A 12,132-nucleotide genomic window follows, 5' to 3' on the forward strand; every position below is an offset into this window, starting at 1 on the left:
GATGCCACTCCCACTCTGCATGAAATCGTGCAGCTTGAGTGATTGCTCTTTGCTATTGCCAGTCGGAGTTCTTGTTTGCTGACCAAAATGTGCCTGGCACAGCACACAGCACGAGTATGAAAAACAGCTCTGTTCCAATCCAAGAGGTGGACATAGAAAGGAAGACCCTGGAAAACATGGGAAACTGAGTGTAAATAGAGAGATAAGACAGTGCTTAGGGAGAAGACTGATGTTATAAATGCCAAGGGTCATACTTCTTGTTGAAACAAATAAATAAAGTCTTGCTGAATGCTGGTGAGCCTCACTGGGGCTATGCCAAGGAAGACTGAGTCCTCTGATATATGGAGAGCCAATCCAGGGCACGGCAACATAACATCTCCAAGGCAAAATGCAGCAGCAAGATCTTCAGCCCTTGAGAAGTGCTCATCTCCTCTCTGTGAAATCCTTCTCAGATTCAGCAGGTATGGCAGGAGATGTCAGCACAGGGCCAATGCATTAGGAGAGTTTACCCCATTAAATGCCATGATCTTAACTCGGAAGCACTGAAGCCTGATGCTTCGCTTCCCTTGATGTGCATTAAGTCATCTCCTTGGATAATGTTCAGCTCTCTATGGGAAGTATGTCTTTATATGCCCGATATTTTTTCCAGGAGGCTACAGGAGTAGCCACAGTTCTTAAAATCTTTCCCTGAAAAGGCTGTTGCAAAACCTCCTGGAGATGGTGACAGCACAGCAGGGTCATAATAATGCCATACACCCGCACGCCTTGCTGTCATTCCTCTCTGGGTGCAGGCAATGAGACCAGGGCCTCACAGGGGAAATAATTGCTTCTGGAATACCATCATGTCATTGGCATTTACACTGTCAAAAACGGTAGGAACAGTGGAAAATCCTTTTCTGTCAATCCAGTTAAATCTAACATGATTTAGCCTGCAAATATCCCCGGATTAAATGAGGGCTTCCTTGTTTTCTATAGTCAGTCTAAGAGGTTTTGTGCATGAAACCATTTTATGCTTACAAGGAAAGAAGTGATGTCTGAAAAAAAAACAACAATCATCTGGAAAATGGCATTTATATCAAATTCCTCCCTGACAGCATTCATTCAGGAGAACGAACTGTCAGCTCTTATTCCACCCAGAAACTACATTTTATTTATTTATTTATTTATTTATTTATTTTGTGTGTGTGTGTGTGTGTGTGTGTGTGTGTGTGTGTGTTGGAGAGATTTAGAACATAACACTTAACTCCATCAATAGATGCAATGTTTTATATGTTTTTATATGTTTTACATATAGTAAGGATACTTAATTTGCTTGCATAGATAAAACCTGGAGGCAGCAGATATGTAAGAAATATGTCAGATGAGGGAATCGACCAAGCTGTGTGAACCCTTAACTGTGATATTCAGCAGCTACACTAAGAAATCTGAGTTGCAGCAAACAGTATTTCCTTAAGGATGGACGGAGGAGGAGATCCCAACTGGGACACCCCTGAGACAGGGGAGGTTTAGGTTGGACGTTAGGAGGAAGTTTTTCATACAAAGGGTGGTGATGCACTGGAACAGGTTGCCCAAGGAGGTTGTGGATGCCCCATCCCTGCAGGCATTCAAGGCCAGGCTGGATGTGACTCTGGGCAGCCTGCTCTGCGGGTTGGCGACCCTGCACATAGCAGGGGGATTGAAACTAGATGATCTTTGAGGTCCTTTTCAACCCAGGCCATTCTGTGATTCTATGATTCCTCTGCCACAAAACAAAAGATTGATGAGTAACAGACCTCATCTGCACTGTGAGACAGTAGTGGGACTGTCACCCCCTGGCTGAACACTAAGCACATGGCCGGGGTCATTATTCTGATGAAATAAATCTTCCCTGCCTCTGTTCCCTAACAAAACATTTTTCCCTTCATGGCAATGACTCCCATGACAGCCCGAATGATGACACTGTCGGCTGGCACAGGAAGGTCTGAGTCAATAGTGGAGAGATTCCTCCAAACAAATGGGGACAGGGGCAGAGAGTAACGACCCCAGTCACATGCAGTGCAAAGCTTTCTAGTTTGAGTTTCTTGCAATGGGGATGTGTCCTGCAGCAGAAACCAATGAGAGACACCTCATCAGTGGGAGCTTCCCATTGGAGAACTGGCAAAGTTACAACACTAGGAGGGACTATAGAAAGATCCTGCACATTTCTCAACAAACCAGTAGTTTTCCAAGACCACACCTGTATCTCCAGCTCTCAGCTATGTCAAATCCAAACCCAGATGTACCTCCAAGCCCAGTCATCCTCCCATCCGTGCACTGATATGTTCCTCAGCAGTAGGTCCCTACTGCAGCCATATCTTGCTCCGGCTTTGCTTTGCAGAGCTTTTGCTTGAGCAGGAGGGTTGGTCCTGCATCATGAATGGTATCACGCTGATTACTTTCCCTGTGCAGCAGCTGAATAACATACACTTCATATAGGAATGCTGCAAGGCAGACCCTGGGATAGATCCCACATCCTTTCCAGAAACGGACCCACCTCCCACACAAGAAATTGGCTTCCTGGTTCAATGATCATTGTGGTCCTTTTCAACCCACGTCGTTCTGTGGTTCTATGATTCTATGAAAGTATATCCAAGGAAATAAGCAGCACTGTTCTCAGCTCCCTGCTGTGAGAAGTACTTTCCGTAGCAGGTTTGAGGCCGAAATAAGGGATAGCCCAGCTAAACAAATGGAAGAAAAATCAATAGTCTTACAAAAACTGCTCATCGACTGCCAAAAATCTTAGTTTTGTGGGGAATGCTCTGTTCCCTTTGCCTTATTCTCGTTTGCTGTGTGCAAGCCTCAGGCTCAAGTGAGACCCTGCAATCTTCCCATACTGTGGTTTGACTCAAAAAAGAGAAAAAGGAAACTTAGCCCAGCAGGTGTAAAAACATGGGATAGAACTCTACAGTGCAACCAAAAATGTTCTGAGCTGCTCTCCACTTGCTTCCTGGGGTCTTTCTACCCATAGATCAGAGCCCACTGCCCCCATATCTCTCAGGGCTCTAGCACTCGTGGTTCCCAAACCACTTGGATGGACCAAGCAGATCTTCAACTAACAGCGTGAAGGCAAATGAGCAGCACTGATATCTGAAATGTCACTTCTGCCCTAAGTCTTTTTTGAGATGACCATGGCACTTTAGCCTTTTCAAAACTGTAATTCCAGGCTCTGGCAAACTCAGGCACAGCCATCCATGTAGGTTGGAAAAGACCATGAAGATCATCTGGTCCAACCACCAACCACCAAATCATCACCACCATATCCAGTAAAACATGATCACCACCATGTCCACTAAAACATGTCCAATTCCCATGTGTTTTGAAGGTGGTGGCCTCACTGTTCCTGGAAGTATTGAAGAACTGTAGGGATGTGGCACTGAGGAACGTGGTTGGTGGTCATGGTGGGGGTGGGCTGACAGTTGGACTAGATGTTCTCAAAGGTCTTTTCCAACCTTAATGATTCTATGACTCTAAACACAGATCATGACATGATCCACTATCGATCTCATCACCCAATCGGAAAATTCCTGAGGCGTGACCTATGGGCACCAACAGTAAGAGCCCTCCATACAGTGCAGCTCTGTGATGCATTTGACTGGGCTGTGTGAAACGTTCCATTTCCTGCCTTCCTCACAAAGATTTCAGCTGTGTCACATCCTCTGTTGATAAGATGGAACCTTTATCTCTAATATTTTCAACCAAGCGTTCTGCTCGCATAGCATCTAGTGTCAATCAAGGAGGTGGGTATCCTTCCACAAGGGATTCCTCTGCTTTGAGAGCAAAATGTTTCTTTCTGGTGGCTCCAACCTGGGAGAAAAACTCCCAGGACAAACCTATCTTGAGAAATACTCTTGTAGTGATGATAGGTGTTTGCTTATCAGTTTCCTGAGTGCATAGCATAGCTCTTGCTGCCTCCTCTCTCTTCTGTTGCTCTGCAAAGCTCTGAGGAGAAAAGGAGAGAGCCAGGCACCCTGTTTCCTCTGTGCCTTCAGCACGTCATGTACCCTGGAGCAGTTTTACCATGTTTCTAGCGTAAATAGTGCTGTTTTAATAATGCATGGCATACTACCCACCTTAATTCATTCTATTTCTAGTAGACTGCCATTTTGAGATCAGAGAAAGTTGCTTCTTTAATTGTTTGTACGGCTTTTGTTGTTGTTGTTGTTGTTATTCCTGAGCCCTGAAGAGTTTCTCCTTTTTTTTCTGCTTAAACATAAACAAGATTTTTTTTTAATGACTTTTTTAAAAACTGTTTTATTCAAATACTTCATGAGCAAATGGTCCCCCATGGGTATGTAGTAGTAATTGCAAAGCTTATTTTTCTGCTCCCAGTGGCATTGATTGTGTGAAAATAAATGTTGAGTACTATGGAGCAATTAATCCTTAACTCTCTCGGGACTTTGGAAGGTAGTTATTACTATCTTTAGCTCACAGAGTGAGGTGAGCAACAGGAGCTGGACGATTCACCCTTGCCCCAGAGACCAAGGACAAGATCATCATCTGCTGGTATCAATTAGATCCCTTTAATTGAAATACTGCTCTCGTGCTCTTCAGATGTTTCACTGATATATGCATCTCTACTGCTTTCATAGATTTATGGGGCTATGTCATTGAACTGGTGGAGGTTTCTAGAAGAACGAAACCACTGGATGGAATCATAGAATCATAGAATGGCCTGGGCTGGAGTGGACCCCCAGGATCATCAAGTTCCAACCCCCCTGCTGTGAGCAGGGTTGTCACCCACTAAATCAGGCACTCGATTAGGTTGCCCAGGGCCCCCATCCAACCTGGCCTTGAAAGATTTTGATAGAAAAAGTTAGTGGAGAGCTGGTCAGTCCATTTCGCGGAGAACAATACAGTTCAAACTGCACTGGTTTGCTGACTCTCTCTTGAGGTTCCACTCACCTCCAAACCAAGCCAATGGAGCAGATCAAATATTTCATCAAAATGCAGTACTCCTTTGTTCTCATGGTTCTTATCTGAACCATTTGCAGTACCATAGCAGTGTTTCTGGATGACTGCCTGACAGCTGGGAGGAAGCTCCCAGGGCAGTGGTCTGCACGGCTCCTCTAAGGGACCCTTGTGAGTCAGATACTCAGATACTCAGAGAGAAATGAGAGCACATGGAAAGTGAGGAAAGATGCTTTACAGAGAAGGCATTTAGAATTAGGTTCACAACTAAGAGAATGGAGAGAGCACATTCTTGACCTAATAATAATAATAATAATAATAATAATTAGCTTTTCCTGATGTTTGGACACTGGCATGGCAAAAAAAAATAAACCCTTTGTTTGCTAAATTTATGCATAAACTAAATGAATAAAATTAATGCAATGTGATGATTGGATCCCTCTCTGTTAATCAAAGCTTGCAATTTTCCTCTTGTGCCTTTACTTAATGATCTTATTTGCTGAGATCACGGTGACATACTGAAGATTTCAATAAGCACCCCACTTCCTATATCTTGTATTTTACTAATACCATAAGCTTGATTTTCTTCAGTGCAAGTACAGCACCATGTGATCCTGACCCACAGCTACAGACTGCAGGCACTGAAATAAGAACAGATATAAAGAATACTATTAATTATTAATAATCTAATTAGAAAATATTGTTTGAGTAAAAGGTAAGAATGATCTTTATTTCAAGGACTTGACCTCCTAATGGTAAAATAAAGTAAAATAAATAAATGAAAGTTCATTGCATATGATATGATATGATGATATGACTGATTTACAGCAGCAGAAAATCTGCACCTTCTCTTAATTTTTGGTCTGTGCAGTTGCTTTTGGGAATGGACCATCCAAACAGTTGTGATTTCCTTTATTCAGTTACGTCGTTCATTCACGTAAACAACAGATTAGTGTTCCAGTTGTTTGTTTGATAGCTCTATGTAAGCCATAAAAGGGGCTCATAATATATGTTTATGAATTGCTCATAAAGCTGACAGCTGTATAAAAAAAACATTGGATTCATTTCATTTTAACACCTTGTTTATCTTTCTTCACTTTTGAAAGTGAAGTTTCACCATAACCATAATTTAGGACTAGAGGGAATGGCTTCAAGCTGTGCCAGGGAAGATTCAGGGTGGACGTTAGGAAACACTTCTTCTCTGAAAGGGTGGTCAGGCACTGGAATGGGCTGCCCAGAGAGGTGGTGGAGTCACCGACCCTGGTGGTGTTCAAAGAGCGTTTGGATGTTTTGTTGAGGGACATGGTTTAGAGGGAACCATTGGTGAAGGGCGAATGGTTGGACTGGATGATCCTGTGGGTCTTTTCCAACCTTAACGATTCTATGATTCTATGATTCTATAATGTAGTAACTCCCCATACAAACATGAAGTACTTTCTTCTGAAGTGCTATGACCTTGATTCTGAATCCTTCTTGCTGGTTTTGGTACAGAGAAGCCTGGCTTGTGAATGGGGTTGATAAGAAGAATTCCAGTTAGAGTAGATGTTGGAAGTACCAGCCACACTGAAGTACAACACCTGTTAACATCTTCCAAAACATTCAACAAAGAGGTTTTAGGGATACAGGCTGGCTTCGGACAGTGAGTAGATGTCTACTTATGAACACTTTCACTTCCTTCTTGTCACATGATACCCTTTTAGAGTTGGTAAAGATCTAGTCAATGCAGTCCACAGAGCCCAGAGCTCAAGACTTATCATCCCAACCTACATGGAATAGATCGGCTAAAATGTGCTCAGGCAATATTTCAGTTCTAAAAGTCCACAGTTACGTGAACTGAATCCCTCAGTTTTGCTTAGAAGGGACTGATAACACCCACCCTTCTGTACCTCTCAGGTCATCACACTTCCTTCAGCTGCCCTGTCTCAAGGCTATCTTCCCCAAAGGCATCCAGTCATCGTGCAGAAACAGAGACCAAGAGCAGAGTTTGCTGCAGTCATTAGTCACTTCTGTTGCTTTGGGGTATGGATGGTAGGTCTCATTCCTCTTTCCAATTCTGTTGTTTTCAACAAACTTTCATTGATTCAGTTGACCCTTTCTCTCTGCACAGCAGTAGAGTGGTGCTGGTTCAACCAGCTAGAGGCCTGGTCCAACACACAGATAACAAATCAGGGAAGACCTGCACATGTAAACAACAACAAACCTGATTAAAAATACCACTTCAGATCCCCCAGACTTTCCGCTATTGATTGACAAATGAGGAGACTCGAAACACAGGAAGCCACCAGTAATTAATGGTTCATCTTGCAAATAGTGACATCCTGTAGGTGGATATTGTTGTGTTTGAATAACAACACAGTGATTGTTTTCCTGTTTCTAATCCCAATGTAAATAATGCATAGGAATAGACTTCACAGTTTGTTTATGGAATGTGATGCCATTATTTTATTTAAATGAAACTAATGAAGTGGAGGGCAGAATAGATGCACTGCACTGGGTTTGAAGAAAAAGCTAAATAGGGAACATAACCCCGAGGGTACAGAGCGGCAAATCCAGCCTTCAGCAAACTGCTGCATGAATCAGCTCTCAAATAATGTCCTTTCAGACACTTTATTAACAGTCCTTGTATTGCTGATTGCCCGGAGTAGAGAGGAGAAAAAGCACAGACAGGAAACCCCCAGGTGCGTTTATTTCTCTCTACTATAGCCTCGAACAACACTTCATATCATAGAATCACCAAGGTTGGAAAACACCTCCAAGATCATCTAGTCCATCATACATTTGTATGACATTTTCCCAAAGATACAGAAAAATAATACATTTTATGAGGGATGCTCAGCTCCGATGTTAATTTTTTCTCAGGTAGAGAGCTAAACAACAGACATAAGCTCTACTAGCCCAAGCTAATAAACTTAACACTGAATCACTGTGTTACTACTGGTATGAGGAAGAATCAAAACTTTCCTAAGTTGTTCATAACTGAAATGAGAAAAATGTTTCCTAGGCTATACACAAAATGATAGAATATCACATAATGGTGTGGGTTGAAAGGGACCTCCAAGATCATTTAGTTCCAACCCCCTTGGTTGGAAGGGTTGCTAACCACTAAATCAGGCACCAGCTCAGGCTCCCCAAAGCCCCATCCAACCTGGCCTTGAACACCTCCCGACATGAGGCAGCCACAGCTTCTCTGAACAACCAACCTATTTGCAAAGTCCATTCAATATCCAGCAGCTCCAGCCTTCCTACCTTCACACCACAGCCCTGAAGCCTAACTTTTATTTTATTTTATTTTATTTTATTTTATTTTATTTTATTTTATTTTTTTATTCTGCAGAAATATGTCAAAAAGAAACATGGGAAGCAAGTACCAACCTCCCACCAGTTGCAGCAAAGCGAGAGCTGGACTCAGCAAAGTTGAATGGAAAGTGAAGTAAACGGGCAAAATCTCCCACACTATATCTAATCCAATTTTCTCAGAGATGAGCTCAGAACAAAATGGTGTTGTGGGGAAATATAGGTTGGTGTTGTTGATAAAAACATCAGTTTAACACTTAGAAATACTCCTGTACCCACCCAGGAGAAAAGATAAAGGCTTAAACCTTGCCCATCCTTGTGACACTACATAAAACCACAGTTTTGAATCATTCTGGCTCCCTTTCCCGTCCCAAAGTGGATATGTGGTGATAAGAATGGGTACAGAAGAGGCCAAAGAGGAGACATAGCAAAGCTGCAAAGTCGAGGAATCATAGAATCATTAAGGCTGGAAAAGACCTCTAAAATCATCAGGTCCAGCCCCAACCCACCCTCACCATGCCCACTGACCACGTCCCTCAGTGCCACATCTCCATGGTTCTTGAACACCTCCAGGGATGGTGACTTCACCACTTCTCTGGGTGATGTTCAAATGGGACTTTCAAAATTAGTTGAGACTTCTACTGTGCATTCATTGTCACGAGACACAGAGTGTTTGGATTCTCTGTCTGGAAAGAAGTTGGAAATGAACAATTTCAAATGTCTTCCCACAGAGAAACCTGGATCTACTGGGCTCCTTGGGTGCATTCAGGCCACGTGAATAACTGAAGGAAGCACGCATGAAATGCTTTTGTAATAAAGCTATTATAAGCTGTGAGAGGCAGTGACCAGCTAATCAGCCATTCCTCTGCCATTTTATGATCTGAACGAACTTTTATATAGCTTTGTTGTGTTTTCAAGTCATCGTACAACTAATTGATGCAATTAACATCCCATCCCTTTTTTACACTGGTAATCATAAGGCAGTACCAGGCCTACAAAGAAGAACAATAGGACTGGGATTTTTCATATCAAATAAGGAAAATAATTGTCCTTCGAGTATCCATAAAAGCACAGACCACTCCATAGAGAATATGAAATGAAACCTTCCACACTGTGTGTGGGAGAGGAGGGATTTCCACATTTACATCCCAAACATGGGCAAATTTAGCATTAGAATCACAGAATCACTCAGGTTGAAATGAGATCTAAGATCACCAAATCCAACCCCACCCCATCATGCCCACTGAACCACATCCCTCAGTGCCACATCTCCACATCTCCTGAACACCTCCAAGGATGGTGACTCCACCACCTCTCTGGGAAGCTGTGCCAATATATTACTGATCCTTCTGAGAAGAATTTTTTCCTAATTTGAACTGTCCTGTTCTGGACAATCTGAACTGAACTGTTCTGGAAAGAGGGGAGATGATGCTTCTGCACAGTGAGGCACAGTTCTGAAAGTTTCTTCCACCAGGGCTAGAGGAATCCCACAGTGATTGCAACAACTGGGGGGTGAAAACCAAGAAGTCAAGCTCTGCTGATCTCCTCTTGGCTTCCCTCCATCCCATTTTAACCACTGCAAATGGTAGGAAAAGTAAAATGAAAAGGAAAATGTTGAGGTAAAAAAGGGAAGGGGGAAGGAATGGGGGAAGGAAGATGGGAAGGAAGGGGGAAACGTTTTAGAAGTGGAGAAATTGTGTAAAAATAAAATGGAGGAAAGGGATGGAGGAGGAAAAAAGGGGGGAAAGGAGCCAAAAAGATAAGATGGAAAAGAGAAAAAGAAATATGGGAACAGGGGGAAAATAAAGATATGAAGGGAAATGGGAGAAAAAGGGGAGGGGGAGGAGAAAAAGGCGAGAAGGGAGAAAAAGGGGGGGGGAGAAAGGGGGAAAAAGAAGGAAGCGGTGAAAAGTGGAAAGCGGGGGAAAGGAATGGAATGTGGGAGAAAGGGAGAAGGAGGAAAACAAGGAAAAATGAAAGAAGAGGCGTGAAAGAAAGAATGTAAAAACTAAGGGAGGAAAAAAAAAAGGAGGGGGAAGGAAACGGGGGAAGGATGGGGAAAGGGGGAAACAGGAAGAGAAAAAAGAGAGAAAAATAAATAAATAAATAAACAAATGGATAAGGGGAGGAGGGGACTCCCCCTCGAGCAGCGCCGGCACCTGGGGCGGGAGGGAGGCGGAGCGGCCCCGCCCCGCGCAGGAGGCGGCAGGGGGCGGCGGTGCGGTGCGGTGCGGTGCGGAGCCGCGCGGAGCTGTTTCCGTCCCTCTCTCCGTCTCTTTTTCTCTCTCCGTGGATGCGCGCAACGGGAGCGCACGTCCTGGAGCGCAGCGCAGCGCTGAGGCACGGAACGGAGCGCTCGGAGCTCGGCGGAGCGCGGTGTCCTCGGCATGCAATCCGCTCGGCTGCGCGTCCTCCTGCCGCTGCTCGGCTGCCTCCTATCCGCGGTGAGTGCGGTCGGTGCGGGGCTGCGCGGGGTTCTGACCCGGTCGGTAGGCGCTGTTTTTTGCGGGAGGGGTTCGGAGGAGACGTTCCGCCTCGGGCAAAGTTTGGGCAACTTTGGAAGCGCGGTCGGTGAAAGGCAGGTGTGTGTTTGCTGTGTTTCCCTTTCTCCGTATAAGCGGCAATCTCTTAGTTACTGGCTTTTCTCCCCTCATTTATTTATTTATTTTTTCCCTCTCTGAGCTTCCCCTCTTCAAGAGTAACAGTATCGCAGGAGCTCGAGGAATTCACTTTGTATTTTTAGCGCTTTCTCTCCGACTCCCTCTGTCATTCAGCTTTGCCGTCTGCCGCTCCTGCTTGGGAGCACAGTGGTTTCGTGCAGCACCCCCCCCCCCCCCCCCCATACTGGGAATAACGGGATGCAGGGCAGAGAGCAGAGGCAGAGGCTCCGGACGGGACCATCCCCACCCATGTGAAGTTCAGCAAAGTGCCATTCTCCTACACTTCAACCTCATCGTTCATCCTCTGATCCTTTGGGAGCAAAGGATGTGTTTTCTGCCCGCTCTGTCCCTTCTGCTTATAATTTCCATGCTAGCCAGTCCCTGACCACGGGCAGTGCTGCTTCCTTCCAACTGCTGACAGTTGGTAGCATGCTGTAGGGTTAGCAAATGGGATTGATTCTGCTGGTGCATGCAGTTGCTGATTTTCTGTGCAAACAGTGCAGGTGTGGGGTTGGGTACTCAACGTTTTACTGAAGCTCTTGTTTCCTTGCAGTGTGCAATTCCTAACTCGTTCCACACTTTTTTTGTCCAGTGAGCTGCGTGGGGAGCTGGCTGTGGCTGAGTTTCCTTCTCACAGAGTTGGGTTTCCTTCCTGTAGAGTTGGGTGAGGTTGCCCATGGGAACTGGTTGCCCATTGGTGCATGACCACAGGTCTCTCTGTAGGATCACAGAGTGGGTTGGGTTGCAGGGAACCTTAAAGACCATCCAGTTCCAGCCACTTTGGCTCTGCTCAGCGAGTGACAGCTCGAGCCACCTCGCTCCCCATAGGGCAGAGCCAACTAGACTGACCCTCAGAGAGTGCCAAGTAACTGCATCTCTTGTGTCTCCTTACTTCTCCCCTTCTTATGAAGCAATGACTTATTTCAGTGTTTTTTTGTTTTGTTTTTTTTCTGCCGTCAGTATTAGCCACCCAAGCAACTTCATTACCAAAACTTTCTTTGAGGAAGACCAGGTGGGAAAATAGATTGAAATACACACACACACACACACACATATATATATGTATAAAGGCCAGGTATTTAGTTCCAGGAATCCTACAGATTTTGCCATAGTGAGGATCCAGAACAGCTCATGGCCAGGGCTGGTGTTGGGGGGGTTAAGAGAGGAGAAGTGCTCTTCAGCTGCTGGAGCTGCTCCAGCCTTTGCTCCCACTGAAGCTTGTGACAAAAAAATCCCAGTTCATTAAATGCTG

General features: G+C 44.6%; 1 protein-coding gene and 1 long non-coding RNA gene across 3 annotated transcripts in view; both read left to right on the plus strand.

Annotated features, from left to right (window-relative positions):
- Window positions 1-293: 293 nt before the first annotated feature.
- On the plus strand, window positions 294-8,681 carry LOC121109954. The gene is made up of 3 exons (XR_005857747.2): window positions 294-461; window positions 6,820-6,954; window positions 8,261-8,681. It is a non-coding gene; the product is annotated as an uncharacterized LOC121109954 (long non-coding RNA).
- Window positions 8,682-10,418: 1,737 nt separating this feature from the next.
- VIPR1 (vasoactive intestinal peptide receptor 1) overlaps window positions 10,419-12,132 on the plus strand; it is a 110,492-nt gene continuing 108,778 nt past the window's right edge. For both annotated transcript variants that reach the window (NM_001097523.2, XM_040675299.2), the window contains exon 1: window positions 10,419-10,664. In NM_001097523.2, coding sequence (NP_001090992.2) covers window positions 10,608-10,664 — 57 coding nt within the window. In that variant the 5' untranslated portion in view covers window positions 10,419-10,607. The remainder of the gene's footprint in view (window positions 10,665-12,132) is intronic.

The sequence above is a fragment of the Gallus gallus genome, chromosome 2 (genome assembly GCF_016699485.2).
Source record: "Gallus gallus isolate bGalGal1 chromosome 2, bGalGal1.mat.broiler.GRCg7b, whole genome shotgun sequence".
In the NCBI taxonomy this organism is placed as follows: domain Eukaryota; kingdom Metazoa; phylum Chordata; class Aves; order Galliformes; family Phasianidae; genus Gallus; species Gallus gallus.